The sequence below is a fragment of the Squalius cephalus genome (assembly GCF_949319135.1).
Source record: "Squalius cephalus genome assembly, chromosome: 11".
Classification (NCBI taxonomy): domain Eukaryota; kingdom Metazoa; phylum Chordata; class Actinopteri; order Cypriniformes; family Leuciscidae; genus Squalius; species Squalius cephalus.
In genome coordinates, this window is record NC_137132.1 from 17,434,578 (window position 1) to 17,462,340 (window position 27,763).

Genomic DNA, 27,763 nt, shown 5'->3' on the forward strand with positions numbered 1-27,763 from the left:
CCATCTGGAAAACCTACAGCGAGTTGATTTGGAAAAAAAGGGACTGCTAAATAATTTCACTAATGATAAATAAAACTACTAATTATTATTTTACATTAATTATTTAATAATAATAATTATTGCTTTATATTAGTTATTTAACAATATGGTAACACTTTACAATAAGGTCTCATTTATTAACATTAGTTAATGTATTAACAAACAAACTAACAATGAGCAATACATTTGTTACACTGCTTATTAATCTTTGTCTATGTTAGTTAATAACAATGCAGTTGTTCATTGTTTGTTCATGTTACTTCACAGTGCATTAATGTTAACAAATACAACTTTTGATTTTAACAATGTATTAGTAAATGTTGAAATGAACATTAACTAAGATTAATAAATACAGTAGAAGTATTGTTCATTCTTATTTCATGTTAATTAATGAAATCTTACTATAAAGTGTCCAATAATAACCAATAATAATAATAACTGCAATTATTTAATAATAGCATTATTTAATTTCATTATTATTTTATGTAAATTATTTATTAATAATAGCATAACAGAATTTTTTGTGCTTAACTTGCCACTAATCCCTGATAAAATAAATGAAAACACAGCGATGTTTGAAATTGACTCTCTGTTTACCCTCAGGTCTGTGAGGATGTTCTCCAGCCAGGCACACACACTCTCTGTGGGGCTTATGTCAGTGCAGCCGATGCTGGGCGCCTGCGCCTGTAGCTCCGCCACGGAGGGCTTCAGTACAGTGAAGATGAGGGGCTTACGGGCCTTGTCCAGCTTACGCTTCTTACAGGGGGGCGACTGAGAGAGAGTTAGAAAGAAAATTCGTTTTTGTTTGTTAACCTAAGAGTGTTTACACCTCATGTAAGAGGTCTGAAGCCTAAGAAATACAACACAAAAAAGATGCAGTTTTACTTCAAGAATAGCTGGCTGTCAATAGAGGGCAGCAAAACACAAAGTTCACCTTGGCCTTGAGTTCAATGACCAATGCTGTAGCTATCTGGAGTCCTTGTGGCACTCGCGTTTGTTTGCTGCTGTCAGATGAATAGCACACAGTTTCACGACAAACCCATCAACCCCCCACAATGACAACCCGTCAACCCAAACTTGTTTGTGTTTTTTATATTAGTGTTACTGCTACCGGTAATTAAAAACCCTCTCCAATAATTGAAATAAAGCTAAAATAAAATAAGTATATTAGATGAAAAACTGAAATTACAAAAATCTCACCTTGGCAATTAAATGAAATAAATTAAGTTGAAGTACTAAAATTAGAACTGAAATAGATAAAAATTAAAGATAAATAGAGAAAAACCCCTCTAAACCGTATAGTTATAAAAATCACAAAAAGTACATAAAAAATACTAAAACAAAAATATAAAAATACATATAAATAATACTTAAATAACACTATTTTATATAAGTTTGAGATTAGTGTAAAACATTCATTTCTTAGTAATTCATTAAAGATTACAATATGATGAAAGTGACGATTTCTCTGTAAAAATCAACCAAATTTGCTTCTACTTTAACAGTTTCCATATATATATATATATATATATATATATATATATATATATATATATATATATATATATATATATATATTATATATATACAGTGCTATGCATAAGTTTAGACACCCATGCTAAAGTTGACTAAAAAGAGGAATAAAAAATCATCTTTTGGAAATTGAACCTAATGCCTTAATTTAAAAAATTAGGAAAAATCCAACCTTTAAGGACACCAATTTTCTTTGTGAATGAATAATGTATCGTAAATAAATAAATGTTCTTCCTTAAAATACAGGGTGCATAAGTTTGGACACCCCTATGTTAAATTCCCATAGAGGCAGGCAGATTTTTATTTTTAAATTAAGGCATTAAGTTCAGTTTCCAAAAGATGATTTTTTATTCCTTTTTTTAGTCAACTTTAGTATCGGTGTCTAAACTTATGCATAGCACTGTATATATATATATATATATATATATATATATATATATATATATATATATATATATATATATATATAGTCTGATTCATATGCCACTGTAATATGAGTGCTACCTGATGTGCGTTTTATCTTCCGCATATTATGCAAACGGATATATATATGCAGTAAATAAGTGTCAACAACAAAGCCACCCATGGATTCATTTTGGCCTTATAAGTGTTGCCATAGAAACAAATCATTTGCATCTGAACAGCTCAGTGCAGAATGAGTTATTCTGGAGTAATTCATGATGTATATAACCACTGAACCATGTTGTACTGAGACATTAAAGGTGGCGACAGTCATATTTGACTTTTCTAGCTCATCAAAGCTGATTTACGAGCAGGAGAAACCGAAGCATTGCTCCAGTCACATGTCTCTCTCCTCCTCAAACAGAGCATCTGTTGTTAGAGCAGATAAACGGACAACATGACTCATCACAAGCCAATAGACCGACCCCCTCAGTGCCGAAAAACACACCACACCACACCCATCAACTACTACTGCAGTTTACAAATCACCAGACAAACACCTCTCATATTTAGTCCTCCTGTGGGTGACTTGTGGTTTTTGTGACCGTTAATCCTAATTCAAGACAAATCACACAGGTAATCTGGCATCCATCTCAGGATTTTACTCCACTTAACACCCCATTGCTTCTGTCCAGTCTGGATAAACAACACATTTAGTACACAGTAGACCATACATCTTAACTATCTTCCTCGTATTTGATAACTACATTAAGCAGATTCGATTTAGGGGACAGTCATCTAGTTATGGTTTCTGAATAACTCCCTGTGCTGAAGTTGCTGGTACTGCCGTTTGTCAAATTTGTCATGTCTGAGCAGACAACAGTTAAATGATGGTTTCATATAGGGTCATTGTCAGGGGGGCACAGCCAGGAGGATGTTGCATGGGGTTCTGTGAACCCTACTTTGAAAACAAATATTTTAAGGTAGACAAATGTACAAAAATATTATTTTTAAGACATTAAAGGGTTAATTCACCCAAAAATGAAGATTCTGTCATTAATTATTCACCCTCATTTCGTCCCAAACCCCTGAGACTTTCGTTCATCTGAGAGCTTTCTGTCCGTCCATAGACAGCTACGCAACTGAAACTTTGACACTTCGAAAAGTTCATAAAGAGATCGTAAAACTAATCCATTTGAATTGAGCAGTTTAGTCCAACATTTCTGAAGAGACTTGATCGCTTTAAATGATGAACAGGTTGAAATCAGGCTTTTATTCACATAAAAACATTCACTAGGGCCCACATCAGTTCAACTGAAGCTCAAGCATGTTAGCTTGACGTGCGAGAACCAATGAGGTTCATTTTCATGAGTTACGCAGCACGTTTGAGCTTTCGCAAGAGGTTTGTTCTCGCACGTCAAACAAGTACTGTTGAGCTTCTGTTTATGTTCGCTGATCCATGTTTATATGTGAATAAAATCCTAAATTCAAACTGTTCATCATATAAAGCGATCGTGCCTCCGTGAAAATTTGGACTAAACCGCTCAATTCATGTTTTTTTTTTACGATCTCTTAATGAACGTTTTGGAGCGTCAAAGTGGTAGTTGCGTAGCTGTCTATGGAGTGACAGAAATCTCGAATTTTTCATCAAAAATATCTTCATTTGTGTTCAGAAGATGAATGAAAAGTCTTACAGGTTTGGAAGACATGAGAAAATGATGACAATCTTTTTCATTTTAGGGTGGACTAACCCTTTAAGACTGTAGCTAAGTTATCATCAACATAAGATATTTAATATGTAATAATATGTTTAATGCATTAATAATTTGACATTATTAATGTTTCATTCTAGCGGGATATAGGGCGGATTATATTGTGTGTGTGTGTGTGTGGGGGGGGATATTGCAACAGTAATACTTTATTAAATTAATACTTCTTTACTAAATTAATACTTTATTCATTTGTTTAATTTAAACACAAAATAATAAATCAAATACAAATATTATTTTGAATAATAATAATCATTTGTATTATTATAAAATGCTCTCTACTTTACAGTATTTTTGCAGTAGTAACATTTCTTTATTGATTTTTCAATAAATTTAATATAATTGCAATTTTCTAATTTATTATTATTATTGTATATATTATATGTATAGTCATATTGAATGGAGGGAAAAAAAGGTTTTCCTTCTTTTTGTCTTTAGCTGATCACATGCCTGACTTTATAAGGCGGTTCCCCTTGCAGTCCAGCATCCTTCTCCAACACACGAGGGCGCCATTTTCTGACTTTCAGTCGTAAAACTCAGCTAAGCATGACAAAATCATCCCACAGACAAAGTAACATCTATTTAAACAAAAGCAGACCTAAATAAAAAAAAAAAATATTGCGACTGCACTAAATCTAAATATGATCAGACAACCTTCATCTTCAGTGTTTTGCCTCAGACGTACCGTGCAGGATGTTTTATAGATTGTCAAAAAAGTGCAATCTCTACCCATTTGTGATGAGCACATAATGGATGGAAACAGATGAACACACACATCGATCCACAAGCTCCCTCTTAATTAATTTCTATCAGTCTTAATCAGGGCGATGCACTGCTTTTATCCCCTCTTCACCGTGAATTATAACCCCCTCCGCTCTGTCCATTATTTATCCGGCGACGCATTTGCTCTAAGTAGGTTGAATAGATCCTGCGTAAAATAGCTTCCGCTCTCAACACCGAGCCTCTTGATGCATCTGAAGGGGCCTCGCTCATAAATGTGAACAAAAAAAGAAAAAAAAAATTCATGAGCCTTGGGATTTTCTCTGCGGTGAGACATATAAAAGGTCATTATTCAATTATTGAACACAAGATGAGTGCCGCAATGATCAGCGGTTATCCACGGATGCTGACAACTGGGCTCGTTCTGCCCTGCTTTACACTTCCCCCAGTACTGCCTGCTGACCTTTGACCCCTCAGCCTTGCACACACACAAACCCCCCCGCGCCACATATCCCAGGCACGCTTTCAGCACCGCAGGGTCCTTTTCAAACCCTACCTTTTTTGTCTGAGTCTTCACTGTACCCCCTACCTCTCGTGCAATACATTTCACTGTCAAAGAGATTGATCTAGCTTCTGTGCGCTCTGCTAATGGGGCTCAGCTGGCTTCCGAGAGGAAGAATGGACACAGGAAGTGGAAAACAGCACGAATGGGAGAGAGGAAATAAAGCACAGAAGGATGCTGGTACCATCCAGAACTAGACGTGTCTGTACAGCCCTGGAAATCTGCTGTATGAGGGCGGAGCAGCTCGCAGACAGATATGTAGGCCAATCTTTCTGCTCAAGTGCTTGTGAGGAAAAGGGCATCTGGGACTTGGGGAGTTCTCCTGAAAGACCATAACAAATCATCCCACCACCCCCTTCTCCATCCCCTCAACCCTTTTTTCCCTTTTATAGCTCTTTTTCCCCTCTAAAGTGCGTGACTTTACAGCACCGTCACCCTGTCTGGGCAACTGTTGCTAAGAAGGAGGTGCGCCGTGCCTCAGGAAGCAGGTCAAGTGTATCTGATGGAATGGGCTAAAGATGCATTATTAAAAAGAGTGCCGAGCACAGTGAATATTCAGCAGGTGTTGCTTTCCCGCACACAAACACATCAGATAGTCTAGGGTGCATGGGTTATGTGAGGACTAGCTGATTCTGAACTAATGCAGGAAGTGGACAGGCACTTACAGGCACAGGTACGTCATCGTAGAAACTCCAAGCCAGGGCCCAGCGCATGGTCCGACCTTGGCAGAACTCAGTGTGTGTTACTTTGGAAACCTGTGAAAGAACAAAAGATGATGAGGATCTCAGTAATGGTGATTCAAACACAAAATAGGCAGAGAATCTTACAAAAAAAAAATCAAGAAAAGTCTGGGTTATGTTGAAAAAAAAACTGATTTTGTGTAAAGAAAGGATCATTTTTAGGGGTGCACATTTTCATTATAAATAAGCACATTTCTGTATTCTAATCATTATAAAGTGAAATAATCTCATTTATCTCAACAATTGTAGATTACATATAGCAGTTATCAGCTAATATTACAGACTGTTTTAATTTATTGGTATCGGTCAATATCGGATATTTAATTGTTCATACTCATTTCCTGTATGTTTACATTATTACTTTAAAACTTTTACTTTAAAAAAAAATCTTTAAAAACACAATAATTTAAATGTACTTACAATTTTTAAAATGTAGTTTTTTTGTTGTTGTTTTTTTTAGCAAATTTAAAAATTTAATAAAATACAGTACATTATAATTTTGTGCCTAAACTTACTGGTGGTAATTCAATTGATTGATTTTACTTTATTGGTTATTTTCATTTTCATTTAAGGAAACAGTCCATCCCTAAATAATATATATATAAATATGCATTGCAGTAATTGGCCATTTATCGGTTACATATATGCATGTTACATATTGTTACACATGTTATATTGGTTATTAATTTGTTTTACATTACAGTAGGCTGCAGATGTTTGGAGGAAGGGGATTAAATATGCTTGATTGTCAAGGATGCAAAATGTCACACTTCAAAAAAAGAGCGAGATAGGACTGAGAGGAAAATTACTTGGGGAAAGATTATGTGAAGCGTGTATGTGCCGAGTCTATGACCGACACCAGACCCTCCCAGAAGTCTTAAATACAGCATCACAGACCCAGACCTGCCATTCACACAGTGGGGAGTGTGTTTTAACACAGATATGTGGGTGTTAGGGGTGAACTAAAGGGTGAAACCAAGTCCAACTGCTCTTCAGTAAAAAAAACACCATCTGAGTCTGACCTTTGCAGGCAGAGGGCATATACACAAACAACAGATAATAGCAGAGAAAAAGGAGAGGGGAAAGTGAGAGGGTGAACGAGAATGAGAGAAAGAACCTCATTAGCATATTAATTACAGCCACAGTGGCGAGAGGAGGAAGCGGGCCCGTCTGCTGGACGTTGGCCAGGAGCACAATGACTTTAATGAGGGGTGACAGGACTCCGACACCTTCAGATGAATCAAACGACACATCAGGCCTGAGTCGAGCAGACTGACTGACACCAGGCTAATAACCTGTGAGCAGGACGAAAGCCTTTCATTCACAGATATCACAGCATTCTGACTGTACAGGCACAGGCGGGGGTAATCGAGAGGGGCTGGAGGGGTGACGCGAGAGCTAATGATGCCTAATGAACTAATGAAATCTACTCCATTAGAGCTCCCTGTCGTGGTACGTTTATATGCCACGCTGGTGAAACTCATTAAGATCAATTAACCTGAAGTCTTGGAGAAACGCCCACTCATTTATCTATAAAGATCCTAGAGAAAATTTAAATAGAATTGGGATGCACAATATATTAGTATCATACAAGTTATCATCAGCCAATATGACAGATTTTTTAAATTTATCGGTATCTGTCGATATTGAATATTTAATTGTGCAGACTCATTTCCCATATTTTTGCATTTAGATTACCTTTGCCATCATCTACCACTCACTTAATCAATAATTTATATATAAAATATAATTTATTAATACATTAAAATGTACATTTTTATTTTTAGCAAAAATATATATATAAAAAAAATCATAGTAGTATTACATTTACTGGTGGCATTTAAAATGATTGATTTTATTTTTATTCTTAATTTATTTACACAAAATAGTATAGAATTTTAAAACTGGCCATTTATCAGTTATCAGACATAACATTTTAATTTTAATATCAGTCAATTTATAAGTAATATACGCAAAACAGTATGGAACTTTAATATTGGCCATTTATCAGACATTTAATTTTAATTAAATGATTTTTTTTTTTTCCAGCATTGCACTGTGCAGTAACTATAGCACAAAGTGGTCTAAGAAAAACATACCCCTTGTTTCCGCAGCTCATCTTTCAAAGGTGCCAGGCTACACTTCTTTCCCAGCATGCAACTGTACCACCTGTAGACAGAAAAAAAGGAGTTGTGAAACCACCAGCCTGGACACCTGATCCATGGGAGCACATCAAATAAACCACAGGACTCAGAGCCGTGGGTTGAATATGGGCTCGCTCTGTGGGAACGGTCAGTTGGGCTACTCTTTATATTTTTAAGATATGAGGCTCAATGTTTAATTAAAAACCCCACTTTGACAGGGAGCTTTGATGTTGCGCATGAGACAAAAATCAATGCATATCCACAATTATAAAAAAAGATGAGGCTTCATCAGACAGTGCCCACAGAGAGTAGGAGGATAACAGTCTATGCATGATTGGTACTCATATCTTCATTTTTTTTAGCTCATTTGGTTTCTAAATTGACAGAATCTTGCTTTTAAACACCGAAGAATACCTTAAAGGTCAACATGAAGACATTTTATGTCTGTAATGTGACATTTATGAGTTAAAGCAGGATATTTAATGAGTAAATGTAGGGCAAGACTTGATTTTATTCATCAGGAATGGATTGGATTGTGGAAAGTGGGTGTTACATATCAGAATATAGCCAGACGTAAACACAAATTTGTTCATTATAGAGGACAGACAGATGGCACCCATTTTTAATGAGTATTTGTGGGCAGAACGTGGTGGCTGAAGGTCAAGTTCACTTTCAAGTGCATTTTAATGGTAACATTTCTTCTTCAAATCTATCGTTATTTCTATTAGTGCCGTAACTTTTATGACATTACCGCCGATATACATTACATTATTTCATACATTGCTGAATGTATTTTGAATGATTATTGTGTAAAATATATACAATAAATCTATTCCATTTTGATCAACATTTTGATCATTCTTTTATATATGTTATACATGCAGCTTTTATGAGTTCATATAATTTAAAAACTATATTTACAATTTCTTCTAGTAGCTGTGCCAAGAGAAACCTGAATCATTCCCTTCCGAAACTTGCAGAGATGGAGAGTGTGAGTAGGAGGTGTCCATGAGCTAGGAGCAGGAGTAACTTTTGCTAAGTATTCTGATTAATTATTTTGTCATTTTGCCTCCACGTCCCTCCGATTGCACGCAAGCTTCTCCTCCTGTCCATACGGTAATCTCTCTACTGTGCGACAGAGAGTCGCGTGGTTATGACGCAATCGTTAGCCTATTTTTACAAAAATTGCTTCTACAGGGCCATAACGTAAGATACAAGGTAATGGAGCCTTTTATACATTTTCCTATTTCTTTAGAAATAAATAATGGACAAATGGAGTCTTTAAATGCCTCAGATGTAAAGTTATTCGCTGTCAAAGTGACGCCAAAATGAATGGGAGTCAATGGAATGCTAACAGCAGGTGGGGGTCCGCTAATCAATGGCGGCGCCCGGGGAAGCTTCAAAATAATATGAAACCCTGCCCCCCTGGTCCATATAAGGGGTTTCTTGAAAGGTAATAAGTTATTACTTCTATGAGTACGTTTTAGACTTTCTGCGTGAGGGCGCCCTCTGGCTTCTAGTATGAATGAAACAGACATTACATGAAAGTGTTTAGTGCTCCATAATGCTTAAATTGCCTCATTTTGGATAATAATAAAACGTAGTCTAAAACATAGACTATCTTGTCTCTTTGAATTTAAATCGAGACATTCACATTGGCCCATGAAAACCTCTACGTGAACCTACTTGACCGGAAAAAGTAAGAATTTACGATTTATTAAAAGCTCAAAATGTTTGAGTAACATTAGCATATTAAACCATAGTGTGTGTGGTCAAGCTGACATCACTGAAAAGTCAAATAGTTTCATAGGTGGAACAAGCTACAATTACAGACAACATTTTTTCTTAAGAAAACGCTCGGATGAATTGTGCGCAAAAGACCTGAAAAAAAGTGCACATGACCAATTCTATTCCAATTCCAATGCTGTCGTGTAAAGACTCTACTGCTGTAGGTTGACTTTTGTTGGGTGGTGGTTTTGGTTTATCAAGGGGCAACCTAGCACAAGAATGAGGGAGCATACTGTAGATGAACACACATTACACTGCATATGGAGCCTTAGGGGCCTGACAATCGTTTCATTTTGTGTGATGAAATATTAAAGAGCCCTAATATCCACACATGTTCTCCAAACTGGAGTGGAGGGAGGCTGTGTGGCACCCCGGCACATGGCACGCTCCGTTAATAATGGGGTACTCCAGCATCTATCAGGGCTTGAAAAGGGGGTGTTTACGCATTTTCTTTAGTTATCAGGCCCTGAGGAGGAAGTAGTAACAATTACAATTTCAATAGCACAGATTGTTTGGCATGAGGAAAAATCAGAGTTGTATTTAGGATGTAAGTGAGACAGGAGGGGCTGGAGGAAGACTGGCAGTAATTACAGATCTGAGGGGCTGGAGAGGAAGAAGCATCTCAGAGGGCCAATCAGAATGCCTGGCTGGCTCTACGGGCACCTGCTGACGCACACACACACACCGCTTTTGCGACAGTCTGCTTGCATAGTCTGAACCCATGAGGGAGGGAGCTGGTAACAGCGAGATGGAATAGAGCCCAGCTTTCCCTGTGGTCACCAGTCAATTCTCAACACGTGCAGAAGATGAATAAAACACACAAATGTTTCAAACTACATGTGATATCTCATGCAAGCAGTGAAAATTAAAAGATACCATTCAACTTTTCTATACACACACACAGCCACGCTCCTCTCGTTCCTCAGCTCATGACGTGGTTAATCAGGCCTAATGTTGGTTCCTCCGCCTCACTCCAGTGCTCCACTGACAGTCCTGGCACGGGGGGGGGGGGGGGGGGCTCGTCGTCTGCCCCAGTCACATACACAGCTGCTCCCGTCGGGTGGCCCGGATACCGCCTCGGGTAATTATTTACTTTCCCTGTCAATTAATTACGCAAACTCTGTATGACAGAGCCATCCCAGGATCCATCTGCCCTACCCCTTTCATCAGCGTGGCCCCTTCCCCTCTTTGGCTCTCCCAGTATAAAACACATCCTCTACAGACCTGGACACACAAGGCTGTTTATTCCCTTCTCATTACGCTCCTGACAGCCCCTCATGTGTTGACATTGGTGCCAAACTGATATATCAGTTGCTATTTGGCCATTTTGAGAATTAATAGAAGGCCATTTTGGATGATTAACAGAACTTTGGGTTTCATAGTGCACATTTACTCTTTAAAAAAATGTCTGAATGAATTTTAAGTGAATATTGTGTATAAATAATTTTTTTGATACTTTATATATATATATATATATATTTTTTTTTCCCATGTTTGATTATTTTGTTATGTACATGCTGTAGCGCTTTGAGTCTAAGAAAGGCGCATTACAAATAAAATGTATTATTATTATTATTATATTTATTATTATTAATGTCAGTGGACACCTGTCCACAGAATCTGTATCTTCCATTCCACCCTCTCCAACACCATGGGCAAGACCAAAGAGCTGTCAAACGTCAGGGACCAGATTGTAGACCTGCACAAGGCTACAATGGGCTACAAGACCATCAGCAAGAAGCTTGATGAGAAGGAGACTTTTGTTGATGTGATTATTCAGAAATGGAAGAAATACAAAATTAAAAATCAATTGCCCTTGGTCTGTAGCTGCATGCAAGATCTTGCCTCATGAGGTAAGGATGATCATTAGAAAGGTGAGGGATCAGCCCAGAACTACACGGGAGGAGCTTGTTAATGATCTCAAGGCAGTTGGGACCACAGTCACCAAGCAAACCATTGGTAACACACCACAATGGATTGAAATCCTGCAGTGCTCGCAAGGCCCCCCTGCTCATGAAGGAACATGTACAGGCCCGTCTGAAGTTTGACAAAGAACACCTAATGATTCAGAGAAGGCTTGGGAGGAAGTGCTGTGGTGAGATGAGACCAAAATTGAGCTCTTTAGCATCAACTCAACTTGCCATGTTTGGAGGGAGGGAAATACTGACTATGACCCCGAGAACACCATCCCTGCAATCAAGCACGGGGGTGGAAACATTATGCTCTGTGACTGTTTCTCTGGTAAGGGTACAGGACAATTTGGGGCCGATGAACAAATTTTGGACGAGAACCTCATTCCTTCAGCCAGAATACTGAAGATGGGTCGTTTATGGGTCTTCCAGCATGACAATGACCAAAAACATACCGCCAAGGCAACAAAGGAGTGGCTCAAGAAGAAGCACATTAAGGTCTTGGAGTGGCCTAGCCAGTCTCCAGACCTTAATCCTACTGAAAATCTGTGGAGGGAGCTGAAAGTTTGAGTTGCCAAGCGACAGTCAAGAAACCTTAAGGATTTTGAGAGTATCTGTAAAGAGGAGTGGACCAAAATCCCTCCTGAGATGTGTACAAACCTGGTGACCAACTACAAGAAACGTCTTATCTCTGTGCTTGCCAACAAAGGTTTCTCCACCAAGTACTAAGGCATGTTTTGCTTGGGGATCAAATACTTATTTCACTTACTGAAATGCAAATCAATTTATAACCTTTATATAATGTGTTTTTTTCTGGATTTTTTGGCTGATATACTCTCTCTATCCGTTAAAATAAACCTACCATAAAAATGATATAACCTTCATTTCTTTGTAAGTGGGCGAACTTACAAAATCAGCAGGGGATCAAATAATTATTTCCACCACTAATATATATATATATATATAGCAGTTTTAACTATACTTTGTTTTGTATACCAATTTGGGGTGGTCCTTATTGTGATTGTGTGTGTGTGTGTGTGTGTGTGACCTAAGTCTCTTCTTTAGTTGCAGACTGTCATGGATGATCCTTTTCACAAACTCCAGCTCTCCACCCTCTGCCATGATCTCAGTGACCCCCCCTGTGTTGATGGAGCTGGGCGGAGGTCTGCGGGAGTTTCTCGAATTCACCCCCTGACGGAGATGACAGAAAAGAGGGGAAGAAACGGAAGAATGAATGGATAACAGCTATTGTCATGTGCACAAAGAGATAGATACTGCTGGAAGGGGGGATAATGTCTGTTGAAACACTGGAGCTGAATGTACCTTTGCTTCTAACTGGTTGGCAAAGAAAGGAGGGTTGCACATGCAGAAATCATAGACAATGGATTCTTCCTTTAGCGCATCCATCAGCAGAGTCTTTTGGGGCACCTTTACCACTGCAACACACACATTTATGCGGTTCAGTGGGTTAAATTACATATAAAACTGTCAAGCTCTCTCACTGCATCACACACAAACCATACCTACCTTTAATGAGCTCTGCCAGGTGGTTTTGCTCAACGTTCTTCTTCGCATAATTAAAGCAGATGTCATCCACTTCTGTGGCGAGGAAGAACCAGCCATTCATTGTGGCTCCCAGCAGGGGGTAAATACAGGAAGCACCAGTACCTGCACACAGCCAAAACCCATCATATCACAAGCTTAAATACAAATGAAATATGATCTGCCTGAGTCTTTACGTAAACATATTCATCATGTAGTGACGACACTTCAGATGAAAAGTGCGATTCAAAAAAAATTGTGAATACTTTGTTATTGTATCAAAACTAAGCACAGAATGAGGGAGCATTCTGAGTCTAGTTAACAGGGATGAGTATTCACTGTGCAACATATTATTTAACTAAATTTGTTATCTAGGATAGGAGAAATCAGATGTAACATTAATACTCCTAACTGTATTTCCGGATGTTGATTAAAAAAAAGTAAAAAAAAAAAAAAAAAAAAAAAAAAAAATACAATATAATAAATACAATGAAATAAATAAATAAATACAATAAAATTAATAAAATACTATTAAATAAAAAATACAGTACAATAAAATCTGAATAAATACCTGAACAATTTATATATAAAAATATGAACATAATTCACTAGTCAGCTCTACTAGAAATGTTGTGCTCTGATGCATGCTATATTTTTGTCATTTTCGCTGCAAAACATATGGAATTAAACAAAAAGTACAATAGCAATTCCAAATGAAATTGTTCAAACATAATTTTACTACTAAACATTAGGACTCTCAAGTAAGTATTAGTATGATAATATGAAGTGCAAGCAACTGCCTGACAGAGTGACGTATGAATATAATGCAGTTAGACTGAGGCAGGACCGCTATGGCCATCCATTATCCAATCAGCAGGCCTTAAAATGGACTGAAATTTAGCAGAACCGAACAAAGATGGTACCCATAAGGTCTGAATAAAAGAGATTTGGGGTTATTCATCATGTGTGTGACACTAACACCACTAATCTCATCCCAGAGTTGACAAAGGTCTTCCATCTACAATCTAACCCAATCAGCAGAGCCACAACTATATCACTCACACAATCTGACACTACAGCCAAAGACGTCCATCTGAATGTGTATGGATGCAACACCAATGTTTTCAGGGTGACGAAATAAAGACACAACTTTTCAGAGACTTTTCCATATATAGCTGACAACAGTAAACTAAAAAGGCTGCATGCTAATCACAGCTCCGCCGCAAAAAATATCCAAACTAAAAAAATGTATATATGCTAATGAATTATGAATATTGAATATGCTAATGAACTATGAATATTGTCACACACACATACATATACACAAATATATGTATATATATTAATTATTTCTAAAAATATATGTCTTAATATATTATATTTAATCTCTCGACAATTGTGTCCCATCTATACTGAAAACAACAGTAAACATGGACAGTTACTAAAGTATTTAGAGAGACAGGACAGAGAGGATGGATGTGATGATGGTGGTGGAGTGGAATATTTTAATTCATAGGATCTGGTGGCATGCGACTGCCAGCACTGTCTTACTCTCCTCCAGCCTGTGTGTGTGTGTGTGTAAACCAATAAGCAGCACCTGCCAAACCCCGTTCCACCAGCCTGCGGGACCGCAAAGAGCTTTAACAGGATAACTGGTCTGAGTCTGAGCTGGCATACCAATGTCGATGCCCCTCCGTGGGTTCCCCTGTCCCCCAATCAGGTCCTCCACCCAGTGGATGTAGTTAAGGCGGAGCGGCACAGTGGGGATGAGCCGTTCCAGAGGGATCTCGATGGTTAGGCCAAAATCCTCTTTCAGCAGGGTGCATGTGAGAGCCCGAACAGCCTCCGGGTCTTTAAAGTTGAGCCTGTGGGAGGGATGAGGTTTAGTGGGGGGTAATAGACAGAAAAGTACAGGGAGGGGTCAGCTAATAGCCATTCTTAAAAACACACCACATAGCTTCCTCTCAATTCATTAGTGGTGAATGAAACCATGCAGAGAAACACAATGAAGCACCAGCTACCATTAGTTTGCAAAATTGTATTAACTCTTACCCTATTTCCCACATTTTTTAATGTAAGAAATGCCTTCATAACTCAAGCTCTGCATCCTAAATATTTTTTTGCAGATTTGCAAAAAAAGGTAGATAATACAAAATTATTTTGATTTGATAATAAAAAATGAGTTTTTTTTCACAAAATAGAAGAGAGAAGATTTTTCAAATTATATAAATATATATATATCAGCTTTAATGCACTTATCAAAATGACAAAAGCAGTCAAATGTCTGTTTTGATGACAAAAAAAAAATATTCAAAATGTAGAATTTAACTTGCAATCTGTGGAAAATGTTCACCTTACAAATGGTTGTCGAAAACAAAAATGCTACGAAATGCACATAATATTTTGTGGGAAAGTGATGTGTTAGAGCAAAATGCACTATTTTTGGAATCAAAAAAAAATTATTGGATCCCAATCAGCAAATATGATGTAATCATCACCAATATTAGTCCTATTCACTCTAAATTCATAATGTACATCTTAAAGCATTCAGTGGTGGTAATGTCACGTTTCTGCGGTTATAAAAGCGAGGAGGGTGAGAGGTGTAATTAGGGTGCTTTCGTACACTCACACCTCTACAGATGTAATTAAACGCTCCATGCAGCAGTCCATGTCTGGCACCTCTGAAGGGAAGCAAGATGTGCATGTTAGCCGCACGGCTATGATGCTGTGGAACAAAGCCATGGTGTGTGAAATGCTATTTTGCAGAGCCTTTAAAAACACCTGCACCCCACCCTAAGCTTTAGAGCTCTCATCACAAAAGGGCTATGTGACATTAAGAAGAGAATGTGTTCTTTAAGTAATGGCTGTACTGGGCTTAAAGGGATGTGCAAGCATTATGAAATTAAACAGCCTGATGATTGTGATATTACATTTGACGTAAATATGTTAAAGATGGAAATGGCAATGTGCAAGGAAAAAGAACAAACTGTTAATCTTTTTGGCCACTCATTGGGATGTACGGCCGATTGCTGGTAGGCCATAGGAAGATAGCAGTCAAGTTTTATGAAATGGTTAGACCCTGGTGAGAAGCTGTGGTTTAGGAAGAGCTTTTTTTTTAATGTTGAGAAATATGATGCTACAAAAAAAAAAAAAGGACAATTGATATGACAATCAGGTTTAAAGCTTATAAGATGTGTGGGACAACCTAAAACCACTGACAGCTTAATAGCATTGGCTGATAACTGTGGAAATAAAATCAGCAACCATTATAAATCCTATTAAAGGATATAACTATAATGCATACACATATATAATGGCGTCCAAAATCTAAAACTACCAGATTATGATATATATATATATATATGAATAGAAACATTTACAATAGAAATAGAAAAATAGAAAAAAATAAGTTAATTACTTAAAATTAAGAAATATATTAAATCATTTATACATTTTCAAAACTTGCTAAATTAGCATTTTATTAAATTATTTAATGTTTTTAAAAGAAGTCGCTGCATTTATATGATGAAATCATCCAGTAAATATGCTGAAGTCAAAACATTTCCTAAATCACCACTTTGGAGATGAATTTAAAATCGCTAGTGCATGCATGGAGAAGGCTCTGATATGGTGTAATATTCATTCTGATGATGGGAAAGAATTATGTAGTTATGCAAACTATTCTCAGAGGGTGCTGCATATATGCATTAGCAATTTGAAATTTATCTCCAAAGTGGCGCTTTAGGAGACGTTTGGCTTCAGCATAACTTCTGCTTGCGTTCATGTAGAGACAGCTTCGAATTAGTTCCCTAGTTCGGCTGTGGTCTACTGCTCTAGATAATACAATCAGTTCTGGCTGCTATTTGTTTTCTCCTCATGAATGGCCTATATTCCAGAGGATCACCACTGAAAACTGGAATCTCCCTTGTAGGAAGTGAGACTTGTTTCTGCTGGGTCACAAATAGATCAGCCAGATCGCGATGTCTTTGCAGGACAGGACCGAGATCAATACTAGTGTTAGAATTTCTAGCTGTACTGTGCTGGTTATCTATCCTCTGTTTGTGTCATTGTGAGTGTAGTTGCCGTTTGATTAGAAGTAAGTTTTGAAGCATTCTGAGTTCCATGGACGATCCTTTTTAGTGGTGCTTTAGGAATTGTTCTAATCCTTTTGAAATGTAAAGGAGATGGTACAGAATCAATGAGCAAATATGATTTTTCCACGTATTAATTCATAGCATCTCTTATTTTGAGAGATGTGTGGGAGCAGTGCAGTGAACTTACTTCAGAAGCAATGAGATGAATTTAAAATAGCTAGTGCGTACATGGAGAAGGCTCTGAGATGGGGTAATACTTATTCTGATGATGGGAAAGCATTATTTAGTTATATGCAATCTATCTCAGAGGGTACTGCAATGCAGCACAAGATCTGGCTAATATGGCAGAGCTAAATTTACCATTCTACCTAATAATAATTGTCTCTAGGCTTCCTTACAAGCGAAGAGAAAAATGGAGATCTACAGCCTGTGAAATTCTGGAATGTTCTCAAAAAAGGCCAGACTTTACTGACTTAATAGCTTTCACTGAGAAAGAAGCAAAGATTCTTTTAGACCCAGTCTTTGGAGAGATTCAAGATCCTAAAACAAATTCAAATGTCATAAAGACAATGTCCAAACAGTCAGTCATACAAGTCTACTAGTAGGAAAAGTTATTACTACTGTACTGTTACTATTACTCCCATTGAAGCATCAAAAGAGTTGTCAGGATGATGCAAAAGCTGCATTTAATAAACCTAGTCTCTTTTGCTCTTATGATCATGCAATGGAATCTTGTGTCAAAATGGCAAAAATATCACAGGAGGATAACACTGAATTCTTAAGAACAAATGGTCTTTGTTTTGTTTGCCTCAAAAAGGACATCTGACAAAAGCTTGCAAAAGGCGCCTCACCTGCCCAATATGCTTTAAGAAACATCCTTTGGTGTTGCACATCAGAAACACTTCATTCAATGGAGGCTCACCTAATCCACTAACTGACGTGCACAAGAAAGAGGACAATACTACAAAAGTTAAAACCAGCAGCTGTTATCATGGCTGTGGTAGCTACAGAGCATAAAGGGGCCGGCACAGCCGATTGTAAACTTGCAATCATACCAGTAAAAGTGAAAGCCTCCAATAGTAGAGTGTTTAAGACATACGCGTTTTTGAACCCTGGAAGCTCAGCCACATTCTGAGACAGATGAATATAGCTTGCAAACGATCAGAGATTTTGCTGAGAACAATGGGGCAGGAGAAGCCAATAAAAACCTTTAGGAGTAAGTGGACTGGATAGCAACTACTTCAAAGAATTGCCCAAAAATTTCACACAATGGTCAATTCCTGTTGGTCAGGAGAATATACACAGGGAATAGGATATGAAGAAATGGCCATACCTGAAAGATGTTCAACTGGCAACCTACCCACAAATGCACAGGGACGACCATTCGTGTCCTCTAATGAATCTCAGGGGCTAAACTGAATGAATTACTTAAGGAGCAGTACAATAATAACTTCTCAGAACAGAGTACTTGGGCGGTACTCTGGTACTCTACTTGGGCGGAGTGATTTGCTTGGAGCACCTGAGAAGCCACCCCGTGGTGAGGAGCAGAGAGTTCGCTCAGAGTTGGAGTAAATCACTCCACAGAAGTAACAGTGCTTCGCCTTCTGAGAATACAGTTTGCAGTATGTATGGTTAGAAGATGGCTGTGTCTCATGTGACCTTGTTATTTGTACACGCTGTGACTATACAAATCACAACATGTAAATAGGAAAATGTTGGCGTTATTTTGTCACTTATTGGGAGCAGTATGCTAGCTGGAGCCGTTTACCTTCAGTCTTTGTGCTAAGCTAGGCTAGCAGTGGGTGCGTCAGACAGAGTTACGGCATGCATGGAGATGAAAAGGGTATGTATGGACTTATATAACTCTGGGGAATACTGTGAATAAGCTAAAGTCCCAAAAAGTCGGCGTGTTCCTTTAAGCGGGGTGGAGTCCAGGAGCCAGCATAAACTTTTGTTATAAAAAGACTTTTGCATAAACCACTTTGTTAAGACGCATACTTCCCTAGTATAGCAGGCGAAAAACAGTATGTGACAAAAGATGTATGTCCAAATTCACAGTACTCATTTGACTTTGTGGTCCTTTAGCAATACTGGTCATTAGCCATACACTTCTTTGGATATCGGCATTAAGGAACATCAGTAGACCACAGTCTTTAACATTGCAAGAATAATTTATTCCAACACAAATGAGACCACAACACAAGAGAGGAAACATTTGTCATGTGAAAAATCCAATACACTTCTATCTTTATAATTTATTAACACATTAGCCCTAATTAATCCAGTTTTTCAATCCAGGCTATTAATCTTGAAAATGTGACCTTGGGAATTAAATATGAATATGGATGTCGTAGAAGGTTTCCATGGTTACCACAGGATTAACTACAGTAATAAAGCTTTCATGAAGCACAAATGCAAATAAAACAAAAGCTCTGTAAAGAATCAGGTGTGGACTTTACAAAGAGGGCCAGATATGGTATAATGGAGATCTAGCAGCTCATCTGGTCCTCACACAGTGTGTAAATGATCCGGTGTAACTGTGGCTGTCCTTGCATCCGTCAGGTCATAATCAGTGTGCATAGGACGAGGCAGTGAGAGCCGTTAACCTGCCCTCTATTTTTAGCCTCCATGTGAATCGCTCGGCTCACAGGACGAACACCAAGTGCCGCAGCCCAGCCGTCTCCACAGTAACTGCTATAGCGCATGTGAGGAGCTCACCCGCCCCGCAGAGGAGTGTGTGTTAGTAGAGCACAAGCGGTGTGGATGTGTGTTAGTGTGTGAGAGGACGATGATGCTGACATGAGTTGGGTGTGTATACGGCTACAGGATGAGAAACTCAAAAACAGCAACCCTTTGACTCAAGGACACAGACCGGAATGAACGATGAAAAACATACTGTAAGCTGCAAAAGGATGGTTTATCAAGTAGAAATCAGAAGATTCAGAAAGAGATGTGTCTGAATATCACAAAAAAACGAAATAACATATTGTAGTCACGCTAAAGAAGGTTCATATCAGAAGGGGTGCAAACCAAAAATTACACAAACATTTAGTACTATGTTGGGTTGCCATTTGATTTGCAAATTATGTGAAATCTGAGTCCTGAATCAAAACCACTGTTCTAACCAATCATACTAACCCATCAGCACCATCATCAGCAACACAAGGTCACCTCTACAGCTCCATTTAACCACGTTTCAATACCCCAAACTCAAACGCTTCCAAAGCCGACCATTAGCAAACAAAGCATGGATGCTGAAAACAATCCACGGCTTTTTGTTGCATTCTGTAAGAACAAAGAATCTAGCTGTGCTGTTTTAATAAGAGAATAAAGAGCCGAGTGTTCTTATGAGGATTGACGTTCCACCAACTGTCAGGTTTTCTTTGGTTTTGTCAGCATCTCAAATCTCCAGTCGACCAGGATCTCGTTTCAACTTAACACTGCAGTAAACACAAGCATGGTGAATATCCTGGGGACGTTCACCTCTGAGATTTGAGATTACAAGAGGATGGTTTCTGAAATTTTGAAAGTAGAAACTAAAAGGCAAACTGCAGTCACATCATTTAAAATAAATCCTGTCATTATTTACTCATACCTTCATGTCGTTCCAAACCTGTATGACACTTTCTTCGGTGGAAAACATAAGATAATTTGAAGAATGTCTAAGCTGCACTTTTCCAAATGAAAGTGAATGGTGAATGGTTAAATCTGACTTAACAACCGTGGTCACCATTAACTTTCACTGTATAGATAAGAGCAGTTTGGACATTCTGCTAAATTTCTCCTTTTGCGTTCCACAGAAGAAAGTTATACAGGTTTGTAATTACATGAGGATGAGCAAATGATGACAGAATTTACAATTTTGGCTGCTCTATTCCTAAAACAAGCTGACGGCTAATGCTGGCATGTGTCAGAAACTGACACCCCAACAAGGGGAGCGTGAGTTTAAATTTAGGATTAGCCCTGTAGCAGGCAGCAGAGAGGATGAGCGATGTGAGACGCCCCCCTCCATGTCCCCGCATCTCATTTGTAAGCGAGCTGAGGCTGAACCCCGCAATTACGCCCAACATTTCAGCAGAGGGCCCTCACCAAGGAGAGCCCTCCACTGCATCAATAATGCAACTCACTGTCTGCCAGGGTGCAGAGATTAATGCTTTTACTGCAGCTAGAAGCTACTGAAAGATCACACACAGACTTCTTTTCACTTCAGAATTAAATTAAAGGGATAGTTTACCCCAAAATTAATATTCTGTCATGTTTTACTCACTCTCACCTCTTTTCTCTTTTTGTTGAACACAAAAAACTATTTCTTAGAATCTTTACATAAAATACCATGAATTCATCATAAAAGTGGTCCATACAATTTGTGCACTATATTGTTGTTAATTAATTATTACAATATTACAATGTTAAACATTTACAATGTTACAAACTAATGTTACAAATATTTCCATGGTTCTTTTGAACTTACGATTAATTTTTTACGAAAAATTAAGAATAGATATTAAGCAGCACAAATGTTTGATAAGATTTTTTCTTGAGCACCAAATAGGCATATCAGAATGATTTGAGAAGGATCATGTGACACAGAAGACTGGAGTAATGATGCTGAAAATCCATCAGAGGAATAAATTACACTTTATAATATATTAAAATAGAAAATTATTTGTCAATACGGATCAAATAAATAAATAAACGCAGCCTTGGCGAGCACAAGAGACATGTTTCAAAAACATGTTACTGACCCCAAACGTTTCAACAATATAGGTTTGGAACAACATGAGAGTTGTGAAAGACAGAATTCACTTTTTGGGTTTCATATTTCCTTTAAATGCCACACTGTAGTCTGAATTTTTAATGCTCCCTAGTTCTTTCCAGGTTGTTCACGAGCCTCTGGTTCATGCCTTCTAATCCCATCTCTCTCTGGATGACATCTGCGCCCCAAATCTATCCTCTCCTTTCATATCTTTCTCTTCCAGTGGCAGCAGAGGAAAAATGATGGGGAGAGCATTCCTTGTCGTACCCATATCCCTCTCAGTGAGTGTCTATTTCCAGATTAACCCTATCCTCCAAACTGTGGCATAAGAGACTTAGGAAAGAAATGGAAGGAAGCTTATCTAACCAGCAATGTCTGGAGTCTGGAACGACGAAAAGGAGAAGCTGATGATAATTCGTACATATAAAAGACTTAATATTTTGGCAAAACCCACATCTTAAGACTAAGTTGCGGGGCTAACTTGTGAAGTTTCGTTTAAATACCAGATCAGTTTTTAGCAAATCTCTAAGCATACCACAAGAATATTATCTAATATACTAGTATGACTATTCCTGCAATACTGTGCACATCATGCAAATTTTCTTTATGACTATCATTTAATTCACCAAAATGTGCAAAGAATAAAAACAGACTGCATAAAATACTATATCACAGAATGAAATGCATTTGCCTTGACCTTATACCTCCAACATGTTGAATCAGCCAGAGATAATAACTCATGCTTCATTATTTAAGACCAATAGTTATATTTGTAGAAAAAACATCTTTAAAAAAATCTTGGTGCCAGCTACTGAATTAAAAATGCAATCTGATGCAATTAAACAAAATTAGCAATGCACTTAATGGTTTAAGTCTCCCTGCAGTCAACAATCCCCCCTCCCCCCTTAAAACTCATCTTTGATAATCAAAATGACATATTTTAAAGGATTAGTTCACTCCAGAATTAAAATTTCCTGATAATTTACTCACCCCCATGTTCATGTCTTTCTTTCTTCAGTCGAAAAGAAATTAAGTTTTTTGAGGAAAACATTTCAGGATTTTTCTGCATATAGCAGACTTCAACAAGGTCCAAATTGCAGTTTCAATGCAGCTTTAAAGGGCTCTACATGATCCCAGCTCATCTTGCACTAGCTCTTCAATGCGCATCCACGACTTCACGCATTACGTAATCACGTTGGAAAGGTGGAAGGCAGAAGTACCGACCCAAAGCGAACGTGCAAAGACGAAGTCAAACGGCCTTTACAAAAAAAGGTAAAACAACGATGTTGGACGATTTTGAAGTTGGAGGAGTTTTTTGCTCTACCCTTTCTTTTCAGCCTACGTTATGAGTGACCTTTCCAACATGATTACATAATGCAAAGTTGTGGACGTGCATCGCAGAGCTAGTGCAAGATGAGCATTTGTGGTTAAAAAAAGTATATAAATGTTTATTTTCTTTTAGAAAAATCGTTTCGCTAGACAAGACCCTTATTCCTCGGCTGGGATCGTGTAGTAGAGCCCTTTGCAGCTGCATTGAAACCGCAGTTTGGACCTTCAACCCGTTGGTCCCCCTTAAAGTCCACTTTATGGAGAAAAATCCTGGAATGTTTTCCTCAAAAACCTTAATTTTAAAAGTTAAAAGTTTTTTTCCCTGAGAAATTAATTTCTTCATGCCTTAAAATAGCTTGAATGTAACGTCATTTAGTACCCACGGTTCCATGAATATGCAAATTAGTCCTGCCTCCACTCACTCACTACCTGATCCACTCGCTCAACTGTAGCTACACGATGGCAAGTGGAAATTTTTGGTTTAATTCATCAATTTAATTCATAACGTATCAATCTCTACAACATATTCAAGAATATTAAAAACACCACACAGACAAATAAACTACATTAAAAACTTTATTTTCCTTAAATTAAAATTAGACAGATATAGATTGATAGAAGTTGATAATGTGATAATATAATGGCTGATAACTGATTAGTAGCTGATATTAAAATGATATACTCTATCAGCTAAATAAAAAAAATCATTTTAAATGTTACAAGTTAACATTATCAAGTACTGTTTGAGAAATGGATATTCATTTTGAGGTCTGATAAAGATTACATTTACAGTAACAGTGTTTTTGAAATCATTAATGTTTTAAATATTAACTTAAAGTGTATATTGTATTGGCAAAGGTAATCTAAATGTACAAAATGTTTAGATGAATTCATACGAATGACCTACCTCTGACCCCGCCCCAAAACCTACCCATCACGTGGGTTTAAACAAATCATACAAATTCGTACAAATTAGCCACCTTTTTATCACTCGTACGAATTCGTACGAATTGGTCGTGAGATAGCGTTGGGAAATAAGCATGCACAATTATATACATAGACATATTCGTATTGAACCGTTCGGTACGACGAGGCTTTTGGTTCGGTACGCATTACAAACCGAACCAGTTTTAAATTTTTCTGCCGACCAAAATGTTGTTAGCAGTCGCGCTGGTGCGACCACCGCACGCACCATTTAAATGTTGGCCAACATCAAATAGCAAACGTAATGAAAGCTGAACAAAACTGCGCTACTCATTTTTGCTTAACGGACCGTTTATCAGTTTGTAGCGATGTCAGTGCAGCGCGAGCCAGTCTTTCTCAAGCGACACTGGTACAGCGCCGCTAAGAGATCCAGTGAAGAGAGCATTTGAATTCGCCACAGAAGTAATAACATCGCTGCAAGATCTAGTCACGGCAATTCGTATGAATTCTACGAGGTGGCTAATTCGTACGAATTCATACGACCTCACTCGTACGAATTAGTACGATTTTTGCTAAATCGTACATATTTTACGAATTGCCCATACGAATGACCTACCCCTGACCCCGCCCCTAAACCTACCCATCACGTGGGTTTAGACAAATCATACAAATTGGTACGAATTAGCCACCTTTTTATCACTCGTACGAATTGGTCGTGAGATAGCGTTGGGAATTTCTCCGTTATGAACCGTAGATCTCTATTAGATCAAACAGCGCTGACGTGGAAATCAGGAGAAACATTGTGCCATGAATGAACTAACAGTTACTAGTTATAGGCTTTAAGTCCACAAATACGCAACATTCACCATGGATTTAATGTAGTAACACTAACTGTAACCATGGAAGTTTGGCAGGAATAGTAAAATGCTTTCAAGTACGTCACACATCTTTTTCCAGCACTTCAAAACGAAAATATTTAAATGTTATTTTTTAATGTCATGACCAAAACATTATTTGTTCATCCTTCAAAGATGACCCCCATTTATAAAACTAAAAGTTTCAAGATGTAGGAAAACTCAATTTATTAAAAAAAAAACAAAAAAAACATTAAATTACCATTGTAATCAGTAGGTGGGTGCCATTTCCACTCCCAAATATTTATTTTTTAATCATTTTGCTTTTTAATTATTATTTCGACATTACGAATAAAATTGCTGCCCTCAAATGTTAATCTGGAGCCTTGCAAACTTAAAATAAAACTGAAATAAAATAAACCTTTGTTTATAACTACTACAATATTACATTTTTATTTTTATTTTTAAGGAACTGTTTTTGTTTTATATGCTGCTAAGAAGACACCCCAGAAGATGGGTCAAGTATTGCTCCATCATTGTTCAAAGTAAAATAAGGTCATACTTTATGATGTTAGTTTTAATAAATAAATAAACAAATAAATAAATAAATAAATAAATAAAGGAAATTTCTCTGGCATTGTATCATATTGAACTGACATGTATCATATCGAACCGAACCGTAAACTTTGTAAACCGTTACACCCCTAATATATATATATATATAATTAAATTAAAGATGCAATTAAAGATGCAATTATACAGGTCATGTTAAAAAAATAGCACTGTTTAAAAATTGACATTTGAATAATGCATTTCATGTCACATACTATAAAATTAGTAAGCAATATGCAATGTATACTGCACAGTGGTTATTAAGCTAGCACAGCTTTCAAAGCATAATCAGAGAAAGAGTGAAGAAGAGAAAGTGTGTGTGTGTGTGTGTGTGTGTGTGTGTGTGTGTGTGTGTGTGTGTGTGTGTGTGTGTGTGTGTGTGTGTGTGTGTGTGTGTGTGTGTGTGTGTGTGTGAGAGAGTGTGTGTGTGTGTTAAAGGAGAACTCCGGTCAATTTTAACATTGAGCTAATTTTTTTGTACATTTGGAGTGCTGTCAATACAGAGAAAAACGACAAAAATACCTTTGTTTACATCCTGTTTTTCGGTTGAAGTCCAAAGTAGTCGATTGCAGAGTTCACACGCATAGGTTTAATACCTATGATCACGCGCGTGAACTCGGCAATCGACTACTTTGGACTTCAACCGAAAAACAGGATGTAAACAAAGGTATTTGTGCTGGCTTAAATAACATCATTTTTATACATTTCTTTCACATCTACTGCAGTCAGACTCACTCGTGTTCACTCAGAAGGAATCACTCACATTTTCTGTGCACTTGTAATGACACATCAAGGATGTTAAGAGGCTAAAAGCAGGTTTAGTACTTGCCCCATTGAAGTCAACAGGGTGCAAATTTTAAAAATAGAATAACTCGGTGTAGGCAACACCGATTTTTGTCGTTGTTCTCTGTATTGACAGCACTCCAAATGTACAATAAAATGAGCTCAATGTTAAAATTGACCGGAGTTCTCCTTTAAAGAGAGATGAGGAGCATATGGTCCAGGACAGTGGTTGAAGGTAACGGTGCTGTAACGTACACCTGCTGCAGATGGCAGGAGGATTTACAGTTTTATATAAATAAAAAAACATGCAAATGTGTGTCAAACTAACACCTGCTGCAGAATTCATTTACATTTGAACAATATCGTTTCCTCCTGTTGATACTGAGATTGTCAGACGAAACATGCATAAACATGAGCCGTAAACACCTCCAGACATCTGACCAAAGTACCGTGAGTAGATGAAACGCTCCAAACACTTCCTAAAAGACACTTGTCCAGTATTCCTGAATGTAATACAATTCTTTAGCAATCAATGCCAAGAGATATAAAAAAGAAAGTGGATGTAAAACAGTATATTTATATATTTATATATTATTACTTATTTACTATTCAAATATGTAACTGAACAAAGCCCCTCTCTAAGACCAGTGTGGTCATTTCAAATGTCCTTATTATAGTTATATCTGACCCAGATCTGTGCTAACTAAATCCACCTGGATAAATGTGGCCGATGTTGGCTTGATCAAAGCGATCAATCATGCATAAGTCATGAGGAACAAATGAGGACTTTGAGCTGATCAGGTGTTTATGCACCACTTAACTTGAACAGAGACCACTGGTCCAGAAAGCACCACTAATTAGCTGAATCTAAAGCGCCACTGCAGAAACAATATTTCATTTGAGTTGTGAGCTTCTACTCACTTAAAAAAATAAAAAAATAAATTCAATGCAAAGACAACACGTCTTTCTATTGTATAAGCTCCAACCATAAACAAACAAAAAGCACAAAGTCATGTCCGATTCATGAAAAGGTGATTCTTATGATCTGGTTCTCTTCGTGAATCACTCAATCAAATCCTTCTGACAAATCCTTCACTAATTGAACTCACTAAAATCAATCAGAATTTAATTGTCATCTCACTCATTTACCTGCAAGTATTTACTTTTAGTAACTCAATATGAAGTATTTTGTGCACTTACGGTCCATAAAACTTAATATCAAAATTAGAAATGCATTGATATAAAATAAATAATAAGTGAAT

General features: G+C 37.5%; 1 protein-coding gene across 3 annotated transcripts in view; it reads right to left on the reverse strand.

The window, feature by feature from the left end:
- The window catches only part of mettl16 (methyltransferase 16, N6-methyladenosine), a 35,153-nt gene that overhangs the window by 716 nt on the left and 6,674 nt on the right, over nt 1-27,763 (reverse strand). For all 3 annotated transcript variants that reach the window (XM_079885218.1, XM_079885217.1, XM_079885216.1), the window contains exons 3-9: nt 14,827-15,014; nt 13,135-13,275; nt 12,931-13,043; nt 12,656-12,798; nt 7,865-7,934; nt 5,691-5,780; nt 637-810 (exon numbers count right to left, since the gene is read on the reverse strand). In XM_079885218.1, the coding sequence (XP_079741344.1) occupies nt 637-810; nt 5,691-5,780; nt 7,865-7,934; nt 12,656-12,798; nt 12,931-13,043; nt 13,135-13,275; nt 14,827-15,014 (919 nt within the window). The remainder of the gene's footprint in view (nt 1-636; nt 811-5,690; nt 5,781-7,864; nt 7,935-12,655; nt 12,799-12,930; nt 13,044-13,134; nt 13,276-14,826; nt 15,015-27,763) is intronic.